The following is a 19,987-nucleotide window of genomic DNA, read 5'->3' as shown; positions in this document are numbered from 1 at the left end:
GGCAATCCCTGTCTCAGTCTCCCAAATGCTGGTATTAAATGTGAGCCTCCACACCCAGCTTGCTCTTCAAAAAATGTTAAGCCAATTTAGCAAAGTTATGGCAGAGGGAAGAATCTGGAGGTTCATGATGGTCTTGATAACAAGATGGCACTTAAACCCAGTGATGGACCATGTTGATGGCTTATAATATACATAATCCTAACAGCTGAATGTCAACCTCAGATGGTTTATTTTTTTTCAATTGTGTAATATTTTCTTGGAACGTGCAAATTAAAAAACATAACCATGCCGGGTGTGGTGGTGCATGCCTTTAATCCCAGCACTCAGGAGGCAGATCTTTGTGAGTTCAAGGCCAGCCTGGTCTACATAGCGAGTTCCAGGACAGCTGGGGCTACAGGGAGACCCTGTCTCAAAAAGACAAACCCCCAAAACACAACTACTTCTTATTCTAATTACCATCAGCACTTATTTAAAAGATGACTATAAAAACCTCAATACTGGTGATTGAACCTAGAGAAAGTGCTCTACCACTCAGCTATACTCCCATCCTTTGAAAAACTTATTGAATGTTTAAGTGTTCATCTAATGCAAGCTTGACTGTGGCTCAATTAGCCAATGTTGAAAGTTAGCGGTTTATTTAACAGACCTAAAGATATTACATGGAGGCAAAATAATAACTTGAGAAACAAAACTTTGGATTTTGACTACTTTTAGCAAATGGTTAAAAAACAAGTTTTAACAATGGGGGCTTTTTGCCTTAGCTTCTGCTACCGATGACAAATGAGCTCCGGAGAATGCTGGATGACAGCAAAAAGGCGGCTTTACTGAATGTAAAAACCCTGATAGTCTTATCTCACAGGGTCAAATGACTTTTACAAATACCACTAAACTTGGTCACCCTTTCTTTAGTTATCAGAGGTAGTGCACACACTGGCTATCGGTAGGAGCCCCATTACAACTATAGCTACCAGCTGGCAATATAACACAGGTTAACTTTTATAAGTATGCTGTTCCAAACACATTTGAAGTCTGTTTTAAATCCAAGTGTGGTGGTGCATGCCTGTAATCCTAGTACTCTAGGCAAAGGCAGAAGGATTGCTTCAAGTTTGAGGCCAGTTTCTTCAAGGCCAGCCAGTGCTACAGGAGACCCTAGCCCAAAATACCAAAAAAAAAAATAAAATAAAATAAAAAAATAAAAAGTTAAACTATTTAGCTCGAGGCATATCAAGATGGAGCAAGTTTCCAGACATCCCTTCTTCCACCTACCAGCTAAAAGCCTGTCGATCATACTTGCCACTCCAGGGTACTGAACCTAAAGTGCTTGCAAACATTTATGCAAATAGTGCTAGGCCACCTGGATACAAAGCATTCTCAACAACCACAAATAAAACTGTGCCACTGTTGTAGAAAGGTCTCTTAGTCCCAGCAGAGATAGGAGGCAGAGGCAGGCAGATCTCTGTGAGTTTGAGGCCAGCCTGGTTTACATATCAAGTTCCAGGCCAGGTTGAGGGAGATCTCCCCCAACCCCCTCCCCCCCCCCAACCCCCCTTAAGTCAGGCGTAGTGGCTCAGGCCTACAATCCCAGAACTCGGGGGCTGAGACAGGAAATTTGCAATTCAAAGCCAGCCAGACCTTGTTTTGAAAATCCAATTATACAGAATGAGAACATGTTAATTTCCCACACCTGCTCTTTAGCATTCATGAAGGGCCATGTGACCATCATCAAATTCATCTAACTTTGGAGACCAAAGAAAAATCATTCGTGAAAATGATCTTAGCTGGGCACCACTGAACACACATATAATCTCAGCACAAGGGAGGTAGGGATCCAAGGGGGTCAGGAATTCAAGGTCACAGTGAGTTCTAAGCCAGTCTGGGCTACACGAGATTGTTACCACCTCCTCTCCCAAAGGAAAAAAGTGATTCTAATATACACTAATTTTACTAGTAAATGCATTTTTGTTCCTATTTCCTAGAATTACAAGTGATATGTGTTAACTACTATGTAAGTCATTAGTAATTAGCTCTTTAATGCAGAAACTGTTGGTTTCAATATACTGGTTACATATTGTTTTTATTCAGGCTTGTTAACTAAGAAATACAAAAAAGAAACTCTTAGTGGCTTCTATGGGTCCAATCCTTCTTCACAGAAGCTGTAAACAGTTCTGAAGTAGTGGAGTATCTTCAGCAAGGGACCCAGGTGGAGGAACAGTTTATCTGAAATCTGAAAGTATCTATTTTCTTCCTTTGGTGCCTTGTACAGTTGGGCACTGTTAATGATGTTACAGAATACAAGGAAATACCCACAGCAAATAGTTCTAGTGACAATTTACTAGAGAAGTTACAGTTGAAAGATAGTGATGGTGATTGTTTCTTTCATTTTATTATTTTTTACAATAAGGGTGTAGCCTTATACTCCACACACACACAAAATGAAACAAGTGCTTATTACGAAACAGTCCCTGCCCCATCCCCCCTTAGAATATTCTGAACATAGCAATTTAATAGAACAGAAAAATCAAGACAAACCCAATTTCAAATTTTCAATAAAAAAGCAAAAGTATGTAATGCAACAGCTGTTCAACTTCCAACTCTAAATAGGCACCAAACAAACAAAAGAGCCCCATATTTTAAGTTTCTCCAGCACACGTTCCAGTATAAATGCTCTGAACTGTCATCATCTAGTAACGAACGGGACTAAAACTTTAGAACACAAGTCATATTGCTTCCCTGTCCCCGTTTTCCTTTATAGTTGGAGGCATATATATTAGGGCATACAGAAGTCAGAGGAAGAAGAATTTAAAAGAAAAAACTGCCAAAGCTGCTGCTGTTTGGAGTAGAAAGGAAGAGAGCATTTTACAAATGTTCAAAAATTACAAGGCATTAACACAATTCATTCACTATCACTCCTACTTTAAAGGATAGAGATCAGCATCTTATTATATAAAACTGTATGTTCAAAACTGTATCACAGGCTCACCAGAAACTATGGATGTAGTTTTAGGCTTCATCAAGGAGAACAGGCTCAGTTCAGGTTATTAGATACTACACATCTAGCCTGACTGGATCAGTGTCTGGAACTGCTCACTGTTCCCCTGAACAGCTGTAAACTAACAATAGTATGTGACTCCATAGGAAGCATAAGGATGGAAGATACAGACATAGCTAATTAGATCTCCCCTGCTTCACGCTCTTCAGAGCTCCTCCTGTCTTCTGATTTGCCATTAGCACTCTCATAGGACCGCTTCTTATCTTTTCGATCTCGGTCACGAGGTGATCTGTCTCTTGAACTCCTGTCTCTGTCACGTGATGCTAAGTCTTGGTCTCTGAATCTTTCTTTTGAGGATCTGAAAAATATTAATTTGAGGAGCAAAATATGTTGGGACACCCAAAATCCAATGAAAGAATAGGGTAAATATTAAGTTTTGATAGTTGAAGACAGTACACATCCAAGGACAGAGTTTTCTGAGAAAGGAGCACCGCTGCAGCTGAGGGCACCAGACTGCTGGCAACAGGCAGCTAAGGCGCAAAAGGGAAACTAGAATAAGGACTTTTAAGATAATCTCAGTATCCCAGAGACAACCAGGAAGATTCTTCAATTAATATATAAAAAGTGTTTAAGAGAAAAATGATAATAGCTTTTAAAAGTGAAAAGTATTATCAGATTCCAAATTAGATGGAAATCAATGAATTAGGAAAAATCATTTTTGTGCTAAATGGCTAGACACTATGTGAGGTGTTATAAATCACACGTGATCTCGGGGTAGTAGAATCCTTCCTCTTCTTTCTATTTTTTAAAATGTAAAACCATCCATAGCTTGCTGGCTGTACAGAAACAGGCTACAGCCACATTTGTTCTAAGGGCAGCATTTTGCCAACCTAAGTAAGAGAACTACTCAGTAATATGGCTTTAAATAACCATCTGTTAATTTAAAAATATGCTTTACTCCTCCTGAGTTAACCCCTTAAAACCAAATAAAGACAGGAAAGATAACCATACTATAATAAAGTCTTAGAAATCGTAACTAGAAATTATAAGTGTTCCTTAATACTGCCGTCTACTCATCCTGTACCCATCATCTTCGATAAGAAAGATACATAACAAAAACACATCAGAGATTCAACTAGGAAAAAAAGAACAAAAACCCTAAAAGACAATAAATATGGGATTAAAATATGGAATCTAATCCTATCAGTATAGAATGTATACTAAAATGAATCAGCAACAAAATGTTACTTTTATTTAGCTCTTTACAGGTGATACCGAATGTTTAATTATCTCAATCCAGGTTTAGAATTAGGATCTGAGGTACTGCCAAGACCTGAATAATACTTTGGAAGTGCTAGAGTTTAAACCTAGAGCCTTAAGTATGCTAAGGAGGTATGCTACTACTAAAATTCACCCCAAGGCCTGAAAAAGCAGTACTTTTCAGAAAAATATAAAGCAGATTAAAAATATTACTATAACCAGTTTTAGAAATATAGTTACAAGAAAGCATTATGGTTTCAGATGTAAAGAAGCCCAAAGGGCTGTTGTAGCCTTGAACTGGTGGTGCTACTGAAAGGTGACTGGATCAAAGAATTGCTACCAATCAATGAATTAATCCACTGATCAATTCACAGCTAAACTGCTATTAGGAGATGGATTCTGGCCAGAAGAAATTGTTCAATAATCAATGAATTAATTCACTGATCAGTTGTTCATAGCCAAATTGCTATTAGGAGGTAAATTCTGGCCACAGGAAATAGGTAAATAGGGGTGTATCTTTGAAGTGTCTATCTTGGGCCTGGCTCATTTCTGTTCTTTGTTTCATCAGCCTTGGGTGAGCCACTTTGCTACATCATATGCTACCCGCCATGTTCTGCTTCACTGTTCTCAGGCCCAGAAGCAATGCAACCAAGTGGTCATGAAATGAAATCTCTCAAACTGTGAGCTTAAAAGCCCTTCCTTTTATGACAAAATACTTGGAAACAATTTATAAGACAAAATACAACAGAGGAGTAAATAAGAAAGGCTTAAACAATTAATACCCATTTTAAGCATTCTACTTAAGTTTTAGAAGTGAAATTCTCAGAGGAGAAAAGAACACTGCAATGCAGTTTTGTCTGTTCTCATGTTTGTCCATTAGGAGTGGTTATGCTTCTTTCATTTTTGTTCCATGATAAATTCAGTTTTTTTTTTTTTTTTCGGTCTTTTTGAGACACGGTCTCCCTGTAGCTGGCCTGGAGCTCACTATGTAGACCATGTTGGCCTTGAACGCACAGAGATCCGCCTGGTGGCGCCACCATGCCCAGCTTCTTTTGTCTGTTTTTTGAAACAAGGTCTCACTCTGTAAATCAGGCTGACCTTGATGTGTGGCAAACCTCCTGTCTCAGCTTTGTGAGTTTTGTCATTACTGGAGTTCCTGGCTTAATAAGCAAAGTTAAAATGATGTGCCTAAAAAAAAAAAAGTGCAATTCTACACTAGCCTTTCTCCAAAGCCTCTGCAGGAATGAATATGAAGAAAGATGAAACCCATGATTACTAAGAATAAGGGCATGGATGCTGGCAAGACCCTGAGGTAAGTGGTAATAACAACAGAGAGAAGCATTCATATTTGTAAAAGACTACAAATACCCACATGCACGAAGTGTTCTGTTCTATTCACAGTACTGAATGTCCAATAACCCAACTATCCTTACTATCTCAACTCAGAGGATGGGGATAGAAAAATGGGACATAACTAAATTATTGGCCAAGGACTCTGGACTCAAGTAGTCTGACTTTGAAGTCTGTACTATTTGTTAGAATAGAATAAGAAGCAAAAAGCTACTAATGGTCACAATGACCCATAGGGAAAGTTCCTACTGACAAGTTACTTATAGCAGAGACCAGTAAGCACTTCACAGTAATGGGAAGGAGAACAGTAAATCACCAAAGACTTTTAATAAAATTTTTTACCATCAAAAATTAAGTTCACATATGTACGAATAATTTGATGATATATATATTAGTAGCAATTATCTGTTAATTTTTTGGTTAAAAAAACAATGATGCTTTAAAAGTAATTTGAATTCAAAGATATGAAATGCTCCTAAGAAAGAAAAGCAAATTTTAAAAATAGGTTTACAAAAATAATCCTTTCTGAACATGCAGAGAATATCAGGTGTGATGCAGCACGGTGGGAAATTGTCCTATATAAATAAAATTCCACAGTGTGGGAAGCATCAAAATGGTGACACAATCTCAGGACAAGATTCCACACCCATCCCTCCCATCTCCACCACCAATAAATACATGAAAGAATTCATAAATATCAGAAAAATGACAACTGAGCAGGTCAACATAAGACTCAACTAAATCTTTTGCCACACAACTGCATGATTCTCAAAATTCAGTGTGCAGACTACTGACTCATGAAGAACTTTTAAGACGTTTTAAATAAGATAAATGTCTTATTTCTGGACATTGCACCAAGGACAGCCTCAAAAATCCAGTTTAAAAATATGAGGCACATGGCCCACAAGTACTTCTCTGTTTAAATTACAACCATGTACTCAAGCGTGATTTACTACCTGAAGCCATTTTTTAAAATTCTGGCATTTTTCTCTAAATTTATATCATCTGCCCTATGATACCCAGGCTCAGTACTTTATAATCCATAGTCAATTATATTCCTGCATAGAAAACTTCTCAGAGCTACTTGCATATGACTATGCTGTATTTCTTTGTTATTTTTTAATTAAGTCTAGTGCAGTACAAAGTATCTAACTCTTATAAAGCCAGGGAGGATGTAGTATGACTATATTCCTAGCACTCATGAGGAATCTGAGGCAAAAGGATTGAGTCTGAGGCCAGCCTGGGCTACACAGTGAGACTGTCTTTAAAAAAAAAGAGGGGGGGCTGGCTTGGTGTGGTAGCTCACATCTTTTATTCCAGCATTCAGAGGCAGAGGCTGGCAGATAGATCTCAGAGTTCAAGGCCAGCCTGGTCTACCTAGTGAGTTCTAGGCCAGTCATGGCTATACAGTGAGATCCTGTCTCAAAAAACCAAAACAGTATACTGGTTAAAAATCACTTTAAGTGTTACTTACTTAGAAAAAGGAGAGAAATATGAGATATTAAAATATTGTAAAATATTGAGAGTCCATTAAGGAAATGGTTAAGTGAGTTTAAAACAAAGAAAAACTATCAGCTTCCTATGGATTCTTTTACGAGCTTTATGAGGAGTAAGCGATAGAAAGTGCAAGACTAGTAAGCATGAGGCACTCTAAGAGTGTTCTGTTCATCTGATATCTACTTAAGAACAGTTGTCAAGAAAAAAAGCAATTTTGAGTATAATTTATGTTCCATAGTAATTACTTGGTTTAAGGGCTATCATGTGACCTGAGTTTTGGGAGCTTAACACCTGCACCATATTCTAACCATTTCGTCTGCTCTCACTCAATACTTAGGTCCAGTGTCTGCGCTCACTGCTTTTGAAGTTTCCTGCTATATTAAGAAGTATCACTGGGCATGAGTTTAAACACAGCACTCGGGAGTCAGAGGCACATGGATCTCTGTGAGTTCTAGGCTAGCTTGGTCTATGTAGCAAGTTCCAAGCCAGATGGGGCTACAGAAAGACCGTCTCAAAAAGACAGAGAGAAAAAAAGTGTCACACAGCCTCCTTAAAACTCATAATCTTATCGGGGCGTGGTGGCACACGCCTTTAATCCCAGCACTTGGAGAGGCAGAGGCAGGTGGATCTCTGTGAGTTCAAGGCCAGCCTGGTCTACATAGTGAGGTCTTGGACAGCTGCGGCTACAGGGAGACTCTGTCTCAAAAAAACCAAAAAAAAAAAAAACAAAACCCCAAAAAACAACCCCCACCCCCCCCCAAACCCCTCATAATCTTCCCATCAAACTACAAACTAAAGGTGCTAGGATAATGTATGACTTACACTGCAGATTAAACAAGAACACAGTAGTATGTGTCTGCTCTTTGAAAGTGTACCAGCTCAAATAAGTTTGAAGAGTCAAACAAAGCTAAACAAGACTTTTAATGGAAGGACTTCTCAGAGCCCCTAATTTGTTAATACATATTGGGGGCGGGGGGGGGGACGACAAAACACCCAAACCTCTAGAGTATTAGTACCTAAAATTATTTGCCTGTAAAATAGTTTTTACCCCCAAGACATTCCAAGTAGAGAAAAACAACCTCTGCACATACTGGTTCCAATTTCTTACTCTGGCTCACACATGAATCTGTATAAACTACCCATACAATCAGAAAAAAAATGTATACACCCACACAAATGTGTACATATCACCAGGTGCAAGTTTCAAATCAATAATCTAAATATAAGTAACATAAGTAAACAAAAAGCAAAACATAAAGGTAGCTCCATATCCTCTGACCGGCACTTCAGTACCTCCTCTTGGATCGCTCCCTGCTCCTATCTCTAGAACTGTGCCGACTTCTCTGATGGCTACGGCTGCGGCTGCGGCTGCTTGAACGGGACCTGTGGCGATGGCGTTTCTCCCGAGACTTGGACCGGGTCCTTCTCTTGCGTTCTCGTGACATGGAGCGAGACCGGTGTCTTCGATGCTCTCTGGATCTAGATCTACAAGAAAATAATTTATTTCACTGTTAGCTTTGTTAGTGCTACAGTTCTCATCTACTAAAGTATTTTCTTTAAAAAGAAACTATTCTTTATTTTTAATTTTTTTGGTCTTTTTGAAGCAGGGTCTCCCTGTAGCCCCAGCTGTCCTGGAACTCACTATGTAGACCAGGCTGGTCTTGAACTCAAAGCGATCCGCCTGCCTCGGCCTCCCAAGTGCTGGGATTACAGGCATGCGCCACCACGCGCAGCTTTATATTTTTAATATTATGTATTTGTTTGTGCATGTGTGCACCACAAGGCGTATGTGGAGGTTAAGAAGATAAAATTCAGAAGTCAGTTTTTGCCTTCTGCATTATGAGCTCCTGGGATGAACTCTGGTCAGGTTTAGAGGAAGGTGCCTTTACCCAATGAGCCATCTTACCAGCCCTGAGAAGCTACTCTTCAGTAGTCATACTCAATGTCAATTCCATTCTAAATCAACTATTATATGTACTGAAATAAATTGCTAGTACATTAATGAGTGCATACTAGGATTTCAAATAAACATTAGAACATTAATTATCAGAAGTCAACCCATATTGTATAAATTTACATCAGTGGGCTAGGGATATAGCTCAGTGGTCAAACACCTGGCTTGACATACAAAGGCTAACAGGATCACCCCACCACGAGGGGGGGTAGGGGTAAAAAAAGGTCACAATGGGCTGGACAGGTGACTAAGTAGCTAAAAGTGCTTGCTGCACAATCACAAGAACCCGAGCTTGGATACCAGCACACATCACCCAGCAGAGGAGCAGAGAACAGGATTGCTAGAGCTTGCTGGCTTCTAGCCTCGCTGAGAAAACACAAACCCCAGGTTCAGATAGACACCCTACCTCAAAGGAAAAGGTAAAAAGTGATGAGAACTATACCAATGCCCTCTTCTCGCCTCCACACCCACAGACACATAACCACACAAATTTAAATATTCAAATATTTTTTTTTTAAAGCTGTATTAGGAATTCAAAAGAAAAACGAAGGCAACAATCTGTTATCACCACTTCATGCCAAGAGTTGTATCATCTAAATTTTTAAAATTTCTTTTTTTTTAGCAAACTTTAGAAATTAAGGGGGCTGAAAAGATGTTCAGCAGGTTAAGAGTGCTTGCTATGGGGGCTGGAGAGATGGCTCAGCGGTTAAGAGCACTGACTGCTCTTGCAGAGGACCCGGGTTTGAGTCCCAGCACCCAAACGGGAGCTACGAACCATCTTTAACGCCAGTTCCAGGGGAATCCAAAGCCCTCTTCTAACCTCCGCGGCATTACATGACACGGGTACACTCACATACATTCAGGCAATACACTCATACACAAAAAATAAAAAATAAAATATTAAAAACAAAAAGAGTACTTGCTGCACTTCCAAAAGAAGTGAGTTCAGTTCAGTTCCCACACCCATATCATGCAGCTTACTGTCTGTAACTCCAGTTCTAGGGAACTAGATGCCCTCTTTATGCCTCTGTAGCACCCACACAAGATCAAATAAAAAATAAAGTATGGCCAGATGTAGTGGCGCATGCTTTTAAACCCAGCACTCAGGAGACAGAGGCATGTCGATCGTTTGAGTTTGAGGCCATCCTGGTTTAGATAGCGACTTCCAGGACAGCTGAGGATACAGAGAGACCCTGTCTCAAAAAGGCCAAAACAATTACAACAACAACAACAACAATAATAAAGTGTATTGGGTAGAAATAAAGAAAGGCACAATCAAGAATACAGGTACAAAAGTCTGGGATGAGAAGTTCAACACATTGGCTAGAATGGAAGGAATACATAGGAGGAACATCAGAGTTTGACAAGCATGATGACCAAGTATTTTGTCATTCAAACCAGGAGGCTCTGAATGCTGAATTACACAAAGTAAAAAGGGGGACTTGACATTCTGAGACAACAAATATAAACCACAACTATCCTATGACACAATGGATTACATGATCACCATACTTAAAGGCGACAGTGCCAGCTGCAATTCCAGCATTCAGGAAGGCAGAGGCAAGAGGATAATCAATTCAAGAAAAACTCTGTCTGGAAAAACTATAAACCTGGTGTGGTGGCACATGCCTATAATCCAAACACTCCAGAGGACAGAGGCAGGAGTTCCAGGAGACAACCTGGAGGTAAGCCAAGGCTATGCAGTCTCAAAAAAACCCAAACAATAACAACAACAATAATAAAATATCCAATTAGCTGGTTAACCTACTTATATTTTCAACAGGTACAGTTCTCAGAATGCTGTTTCTTAAATGGACCAAATTAAATTTTAAATTTCAAACTGACTTTAAAAAGGATCTAGTTACAAATTACTGAGTTCCTGAAAGTATTTTAAAGAAATATTTTGTGCTTCTTCCTATAACTCCAGAACATAGTATATAATTCTACTCTGATAAAACACAGTTGCAGTTCTGAGTATGTTCTGAACAGTTTCTCTTCAAACGCAATGCTCAAACCTGAACTATCAAAGAAACAGTAGCAATTTATCAATTCTCATTGAGGTTCAAAAACTTCCATCTAAAAACATACCTTCACTATTATACCTACCTTTTGGGATTCTTGCTATGTGATCGCGACCTAAAAAAAGAATACCTACTTTTAGAAAAGTGAAGTATAAATTAAAAAACAAAAACAGTACAATATGCTGTTAAATTGCATTGAGTTCTAATTTTTATATTAATTCTATAAAAACAAAGCATATACTTACACATTCAAGTTTCTTCCAAAAACTACAGAATTCCCTACCTTGTCATATAAGCTCCTAACTAGATACTAGTTCTTTAAAAGAATATGCTCCTCAAAGTCTAAAATTTAGTGTGTGTCACAAATATTTAGTTCTCCAGAAACCACTTCCTAGCCTTGGAAAACAAACGTTTTTTTTCCCATAGTTTTTCACTGTGATTTTCCCCACATTTCATTGTGAAATGTCTTAAGATTTAAAAAAAAAAAAGTGAGCCAGGCATGGTGGCATACACCTTTAATCCCAGTACTTAGGAGGCAGAGGCAGGCAGATCTCAGTGAGTTCAAGGCCGGTGTGGTCTACATAATGAGTTCCAGGCCAGCTGGGGCTACAGGGAGATCCTGTCTCAAAAAGACAAAAAAACAGAAACACCCCACATGTTTTGGACCTACAACCTCATACTATACTATAGTCCTAGAATTAACTCAATCTTCTAATGTCTCTTTTTCACATGAATGATGTAATACACTATTCACATTTCCCAATTCACTCTTAGTATTCAATAAATAGTCAATGTCATGGTTAACTCAACACTGCAGGGTTGGGCTGGGCTGGGCTGGGTTTTGTGTGTGTGTAAAAGAAAGCATGGATGAAAGTATGTTTCTAGATGTGTTTAACTATGGTTTTATGACTTACTGTGGAACCTGGGTAAAGTTACATATTATCCCTCAGTTCACTCTATTATTGGTAAAAGTGTCATTTGGGGTAAAGAGGACTCCTAGGATTCAGCTGTCCCCTAAAGTCCACATGGTGAAGATCTGGGACACCAGCTGTATATCTAATCATTGAGGGCTGGCTGGATCATGAGGACTTTTACTTAATCAAAGGAGGACTCTTACTTAATCAAAGGACTAATCTATTGATAGATATTAACTTGATGGTGTTCTTTGAGAGGTGATAGGAATCAGTAGGTAGGGAATGCCTGGTTCAAAGCAAGTCCTTGAAAGGGCATTATCTTATCCCTGGCCCTTTCCTATCATTTTCTATGCTTCTTGGCTACCATGAGGTAAGCAGCTTTTCTTTACCACACCTACTACTCTGATCTTTCTGCCACCATGATGGTTAGCTTCAACCACAGGCTCCCATCAATGGAGCCAGCCAACTAGGGTTTGGAAACTATGAGTCAAAACAAATCTTTCTTTTTAAAGATGTTTTTCTCAAGTGTTTTCTAACAGCAATGAAAACCTAACCAGCAAAAATTAAATAAATTGAGGCAAATTTCTTAATATAGAGCCTGGTATGTAGTAATGAGCTAGATAAGTGATAGACTTTTTTAGTTTTCTTTCTCAGGAGCATAATTAGAAATGCACCTTGTGCAGGGCTTGATGGTGGATACCTTTAGTCATAGCAAGTTCCAAGCCAGCTGGGGCTACCAGGAGACCCTGTCTCAAAAAGACACTCCCCCCAAAGAAATGCACGTTATATAGTTTTATGCTAGCTTATAATTTCATCTTGCCTCATTTTACAAGGTTTAAATGGGGAAACTGCTTTAACTTTTTGCTTTCTTTTCTGAAGCAAGGTCTGACAGTGCAGTCCAGTTGACTTTAAACTCCCTGCAAAGCTCCCACCCGAGTCTCCCAAGTACTGGAATTACAAGTGCAAACTACCACCCTGCTCTTTTTGTTTTTGAGATGGGGGCTTACTTCTTAACCCAGGCTGGTTTCAAACTCTATGTAGGCCAGTCTCATATCTGCAGGACACCTACTATTTTAGTCTCCCAAGTGCTGGGATTATAGGCATGCACCACTGTGTCTGGCTACACATTTCTGTCTTTCAATTTTGAGTCTGAGCCTTTAATGGCTATATTATCTCTCCTGCCTGCTGAACATTTCTGAAACAGGGTTACACTTTTACAAACCACGTGAAAGGAAGTATGTTAGCCAGCAAGCAAAAGGAGTAATACGTGACCTACTTTCTCATCATTTACAAATATGAAAGTACAGTCCTAAATTGAGAATTCCAAAGTATGTAAAATGCTATTTATACTGTCCTAAATATTGCAATACTGGGCAACATGCCTAGAAGAATGCAGCCTAGACTGAGTATGACGACACATGCCTGAAATCCATGCACCCAGCCAACGCGATTACATAGCAGGAACTAGGTTTAAAAACGTGCAGAACCAACAATAGACCCAGCTTCAACAATGTGGAAAGTCAAAACGGATTCCAGAACACTGTCCTCTGACACCCATGTACATGCAGGTGTACATACATACATACACACACACACACACACACACACACACACACACACACACACTCACACACACACATTTAAAAACAAACTCTCAGCATACATATACTAAGAACAAAGATAAGTTCTGAAGTAAAATTTGTATTAAGTAGGGGGAAGAAAAACACATGAAGAGAGCGAAGAGGCAGAGGGTTAGGCAGACACAGGTAGACTTCTCGAAAGAGTTAATATCCAGCCAAGCATGGCATCGCACACCTTTAGTCCCAGCACAGGCAGGCGAATCTGAGTTCAAGGCCAGTCTAGTCTACATAGCAAGTTCCAGTTCACCTGGGGCTACAGGGAGATCTTGTCTCAAAGAGTCCCCAGCCCCACCACAAGAGGTAACATCCATATAGTACTGTTCTGTTTTGTCCTTAAAGTGCAAAAGGACTGTCCATTAAAAGCCATGTAAACATGTGAGTCAGTGAGTTGGCTCAGCAGAAAGGCACGCAAGCCTGATGACCTGAGTTAAATCCCCAGTTTCTTCACTGGAAAGAGAACCAAGTTTTATAAGTAGTCCTCTGATCATCTAGTTGGGTACTGTGACATACAAAAATGCCCCCCACTCCCAAAGACACATAACATAAATTAAATTCACCTAAACTGATAGAAGCATGCTGAAAGCTTTCACATTACCATGACCAATAAAGGGTCACTTAGGGACATCTGCCAACTATGAGAGAAAGTATATTTCAGAGATGTAATACAATTAAGGGAACATTATAAGTTAGAACAGAGCAGGGTGTGGTGGTGCACACTATTGATCCCAGCACTTCTGAGTTCCAGGCCAGTTGGGGCTGCAGAGAGACTCCGTCTCAAAAGGGAAGGGGGGAGGGGGTGTTTAAAACAGGCAAATTCCTTTGTGGTACAGTTGTTCATTACAAAGTAGTTAAAGTTGGGAACATGAAGTATAACAATGTTACAAACAATGTTGTGCAACATAATGATGCCATGCAATTTTAGTTGCCAATAGGCAAAAATGGCTTAGAAATATGTTCAAACATTTATTTTTTAATTATTTCCTTCCTTCCTTCTTCCCTCCCTTCCTCCTTCCTCTTTTTGAGACAAGGTCTCCCTGTAACCATTCATTCATTGGTCTTTTTGAGACAAGGTCTTCCTGTAGCCCCAGCTGGCCTTGAACTCACAGAGATCCGCCTACCTCTGGTTCCACGCCTGGTATGTTCAAACATTTTAAATATGAAGAATTCTAAAATTTACCAATTAATGTTAACAAAAGTAGGTTTGTACACACTTAAATATATGGAATTAATGGATTGTTTTTTATAATTATGGCTTCCATAGTTGAAAAAAATGGTAGTTTGGGGCTGGAGAGATGGCTCAGCAGTTAAGAACACTAACAGTTCTTGCAAAAGACCTGGGTTCAAATCCCAGCACCCACATGGCAGCTAACAACTGTCCGTAACTCCAGTTCCAGGGGATCTGAAAGCCTCTTCTGTCTTCCACAGGCATTGCATGACACGGGTGCACTGATCGACATGCAGACAATACATGCATACACATATAATAAAATAAATAAATATTAAAAAAATATATATATATGAAAAACCAAATAGCCAGCAGAAGATTTTGTTAGAAATCATAAGGCCCCAAGATATAAAGCATTCTTTATTTGGTCTCCCACAAATTTTGAAAGAAATCACATTTAATTCAGTTGAATGACTAAGAGTTAATGTTAAACATTCCTATCCTGAAAAGATAAAATCCAGACACGATATTCAAAATGTTTAAGATTTTGGAGCATTTTGGATTAAAAAAAAAAAAAAAATCAAGTCTGTGTATGTATGTGTGTGGGTAGGTATGCACACATTGAGTGTGTGTGTCTGAGAAGGTCAGAGGCATTTGTGACATGTTGTGTGAGCCACCTGGGTATAGGAGTTTGGAACCAAACTCAGGTCCTCTGGAGAGCAGTAAGCACTCTGAACTGCTGAGCCATATCTCCAGCCTCATTTTGGATATTTAAAATTAGAGATGTTAAATAGGTAAGGCTTGTCTATGCAAACACTTCCCAAATAAAAAAAAAACAATACAAAATTGGAGCCATTTTTGATTCCAATCATTTCAGGTAAAGGTAACTTAACCTGTATATTTGTTTGAAAATGGTCTTACAAGAGAACATCTTAAAAATTTTTTAAAATTATTTTTATGTGTATGAGTAGTTTGCCTCCATGTATGTAAGAGCACCCATGTGTGCAATGTTCATGGAGGCCAAAAGAGGGCAAAGGATCCCCTGCAATTGGAGTTATGGATAAATGTCAGCAGCCAAGTGAGTGCTGGGAACTGAACCCTCTGGGTCCTCTGCAAGAGCAGCCAGTGCTCTTTAAGTACTGAGCTGTCTCTCCAGTCATGCTAATATTTTTAAAGGCAATCAAAATTCAAGTTTTCCATGTCCAGAACAAACTTTACAGCATCTAAAAAGAACTGGAGAGACTTTACTCCCCACACCTGGACTATCTGACTCCATACCTCCTCAGTTTCTCCCGTTCTTCTCTCTCTCTTTCTTCTCTTCGTTTTAGGCGTTCCTGGTTTCTCTTTTCCTGCTTCTCAGCAACCACTCTCTTCAAAATGATAATAAGAAGTCAGATTCATATTGAGTACAAAATTTCTTAATTATCTGTTCCTTAAACTTTACCATATCTGCTTTCCAATACAGTTTAATTAACATCAAAATTGGAAGTTTTGATAGATATAATTAATTAGACTTCTAGTCTGCTTTCAACAACTGTAGGAAACTGGGCTTGGGGTGCACACCTTTAATCCCAGGCAGAGGCAGGTGGATCTCTGTGAGATAGAAGCCAACCTGGTTTACATAGTGAGTTCTAGGCCAGCTGGGGCTACAAAGAGACCTTGTCTCAAATACAAAACACAACAAACCTATAAAATAAAACAGAATTGTAGAAAACATGTATAATCTCTCATGTTCCTCCATGATTTCTTTCTTCATGCATGCGAGAAAAGTGTTCTACCACTGAGCAACCATCTCATCCCTCATTCATGATTTTTGTTTTGTTTTTTTGTCTTTTTGAAGCAGGGTCTCCCTGTAGCCCCAGCTGTCCTGGAACTCACTATGTGGACCAGGCTGGCCTTGAACTCACAGAGATCCGCCTGCCTCTGCCTCCTAAGTGCTGGGACTACAGGCGTGCAAAACCACGCCCGGCTCATTCATGATTTTTAAATGACATTTTAAACTTCACTTATACCAGACCTTTCTTCCTGTTTCTCAACATTACAACATATATTTTTAAAAATATCAACAACTGCCGGGCAATCTCTGTGAGTTCAAGGCCAGCCTGGTCTACATAGCGAGTTCCAGGACAGCTGGGGCTACAGGGAGACCCTGCTTCAAAAAGACAAAAAAAAAAAAAAAAATCAACAATTACAAATCATTGAGTTTCTATGTCCTGTAATTTTTGATCTGGAAATGTCTCTTCCAATCACCATCATTTAAAGTTTGACTGAGAGCCCAATAATCATCTCCTCTTGACAATTTTAACTACTCAAAAAACTGAGAATGGTTTACTAATAATTGAAAATATGGAGATAGTCCTAGGTGTTCTGGAGTTTTGTAATACTTTACTTTTATATATTTATGTTACTTGGGAGGGGACTGTTTTAAGACAGGGTTTTACTCTATAGTCCAAGCTGGCCTGAAATACACAATCCTGTGCCTCACTAGTGTTGGGATTATAGGTATGTTCCATCTCATCAAGCTGACTATTTATCTAAAATGATAGGCTACTGATCTTTGGTTAATTCTAAGACAAAATTGTACTGAAATTAACTATCTAGTATTGCCAATCTAGAGCCAGACCTGAATTCATGAGAAAATGCTACAATGCCAAAATTATTAAAAGCCAACCACATTAGACTGTTGAAAGATAAACTGATGATATCTACTGACTCTGCCTTCACCATAAACACTTCAATCACCTCATAACTTTTATTTTATTTTGGCTTTTTGAGACTTGGTCTCCCTGTAGTCCTGGCTGGCTGAAAAATCCCTACATAGATCAGGCTGGCCTTAATCTCACAGAGACCCACCTGCTTCTGCCTCCTGGATGCTGGGATTAAAAGCAGGTATCACCATGCCTGGCCACCCTACATTTCTTGTTGTGCTTGCTTGTTTATTCTATCAATGAAGTGTAGAAATGAGTAAGAACTATGCTTTCCTTTTAAAAAAATATTTTATTTTTATTTTATGTGTTTGAGAGTACTGCTTGCATGTATGTAAGGTGCACTTGTGTCATGCGATATCCTTGAAGGTCAGAAGAGGTTGTTGGATTCCCCCAGAACTGGAGTTACGGACTGTTGTTAGCCACCATGTGGGTGCTATGAATCAAACCTGGGTCCTCTGCAAGAGCAGCCAGTGCTCTTAACTGCTGAGCCATCTCTCCAGTCCCCTTTCTTTTTTGTTAGTTTTTAAAATAATTTATTTTTATTATTATGTGCATGAGTTTCATGTACATAAATGTAAATGTACCATATGTGTGCAATGCCCATGGAGGCCAGAGAGGGCACTGATCCACTGGAACTGGAGTTACAGGTTGCTGTTAGCCACCATATAGGTGCTGGGAACTGAACCTGGGTCCTCTGCAAGAGCAGCCAGTGCTTTTAACCACTGAGCCATTTCTTCAGCTTCTATGATGCCCCCCCCTTTTAAAAAAATATTTTATTATTTTTATTTTATGTGTATGAGTGTATTGCCTTCATGTAAATGAATGCACCTGTGTCATGCAATGCCAAGGAGGTCAGAAGAGGGCTTCAGATTCCCCTGGAACTGGAGTTAAGGACAGTTTGTAGCCACTGTGTGGGTGCTGAGAAATCGAACCCAGGTCCTCTGCAAGAATAGTCAGTGCTCTTAACCGCTGAGCCACTCTTCAGCCCCATGTTGCCTTTTTTAATAGTAACTGTCCCCTAAGTTTCACCCTAAATCCTGTCTAAAATGGGTAGAACAAGAGGATAAAACTAGAGGTTCTATAATTTTGCTATTTAGTGAAGGAGTGAAAATATTCCAAATAATAATGAGCTCATTTTCTCTATCTCTCTGTAAATTAAATAATATACTATTATTGCTTTTCCTGAAAAGAAAGATAGACATTTTAGGGGATTTTGTATGTAAATATTAGAAACAATTTTAAGTGACTCTAAATTTAGCAACATCCAACACAAAATGCTATCATCCAGAACAATGGGATAGTTTACTGGTCTATTTTCAGACATCATCCACTAAACTAACTTGAATCCTCACTTCCAACCCTGTACTATTGAGCATAAACTGCTAACAGATACACAACATAATTGAATCAGAGTCAATAACACTATTCACAAAGGTAATTTCAAAGCAGACAAGAACCTGTCTCAATAAAAGTAAAATAAAACTGATATAGATCAAAAGAATCAAGATTAACTAGGATAAAATGAGGAGTATTAATTTACCAATGTACCTTTAATTCTTCAAGCTTCTCTCTTATTTCAATAAATCCCAGATGTAGTTTACCCCCAAAATGATCAGCAAGTCGCCTGTCATTATCATGAAGACCTAAATATGCAGAGCAGACTTCACAGACTCGAAGCTTCTGCTGCTGGAAACTGGAAGCTGGCATAGAATTCCGATAAACTTCCTAAACAAAAATGAGAAAAACAATGATTACATGAATATCATAAGAAAAAAATACTGTTTCACAAACTGTTTTCTAATAAATACAGGAAAACATGGCTGTTTTGTTGGGAAATTACAAGTTTATCTTCACATCCTGTCAGAGACTGCTCTGCTAGAGGTCAAAAGTCACAGCCTTAACTATCTTTCACCAAAAAAACTACTGTAACATTCTACCATGGTACAGTGTATCTAACTTTCTAAAAAGGTATTCTCAATGTTCTTTTCCACAGTTTTGTCAAAGTCTGATGCAGGTGCCCCCATGCTGTGCATCAATGAAGAATTGAAGCATTAAGATTAAGAAGGCCAAAGCTGCCCATGCTTGCTGAGCAGTGTGTGTCTTCCAGTTACAGCTCCTTCCATTGTCTTCATTCCCAAAGATCTCTCCTCCTTCCTCAGAAACAAAGAGAGGAAACACAAATCTCCCCAACAGAAAAAAAAAGGGGGTTCATTTTATAAGACAAGAGATAAGAGATATCTTTACTGAGATTCAGATAACATTTCATTTATAAGGAATTCATTAATAAACAATACAAAGTGGTGAATTTGCCTACCCACTGTCTCTTTTTCTTACTAACAGAACTGTTTTTTTCTTTGAGGTAACAACATACCCACCCAACCAGTAAAAACATTGTATTTTCCAAGCTTCTGAGCAACTCTGGCTGATGTTGATGGAAATGGATGGATAGAATCTATAAAAATTTCTTCAAAAGAGAGCGAAGACATTTA

General features: G+C 38.9%; 1 protein-coding gene across 4 annotated transcripts in view; it reads right to left on the bottom strand.

Moving 5' to 3' along the window:
- Positions 1 to 2,055: 2,055 nt before the first annotated feature.
- The window catches only part of LOC103726092 (putative RNA-binding protein Luc7-like 2), a 63,214-nt gene continuing 45,282 nt past the window's right edge, over positions 2,056 to 19,987 (bottom strand). For all 4 annotated transcript variants that reach the window (XM_008823492.3, XM_008823491.3, XM_008823494.3 and 1 more), the window contains 5 exons: positions 19,047 to 19,223; positions 16,069 to 16,160; positions 11,157 to 11,186; positions 8,390 to 8,581; positions 2,056 to 3,347 (listed from right to left, as the gene is read on the bottom strand). In XM_008823492.3, coding sequence (XP_008821714.1) covers positions 3,170 to 3,347; positions 8,390 to 8,581; positions 11,157 to 11,186; positions 16,069 to 16,160; positions 19,047 to 19,223 — 669 coding nt within the window. In that variant the 3' untranslated portion in view covers positions 2,056 to 3,169. The remainder of the gene's footprint in view (positions 3,348 to 8,389; positions 8,582 to 11,156; positions 11,187 to 16,068; positions 16,161 to 19,046; positions 19,224 to 19,987) is intronic.

This window comes from Nannospalax galili, unplaced genomic scaffold, assembly GCF_000622305.1.
Source record: "Nannospalax galili isolate Female #2095 unplaced genomic scaffold, S.galili_v1.0 scaffold307, whole genome shotgun sequence".
Classification (NCBI taxonomy): Eukaryota; Metazoa; Chordata; class Mammalia; order Rodentia; family Spalacidae; genus Nannospalax; species Nannospalax galili.
The sequence above is the reverse complement of the archived record's forward strand: the minus strand, read 5'-3'. Positions and strand labels throughout refer to the sequence as shown.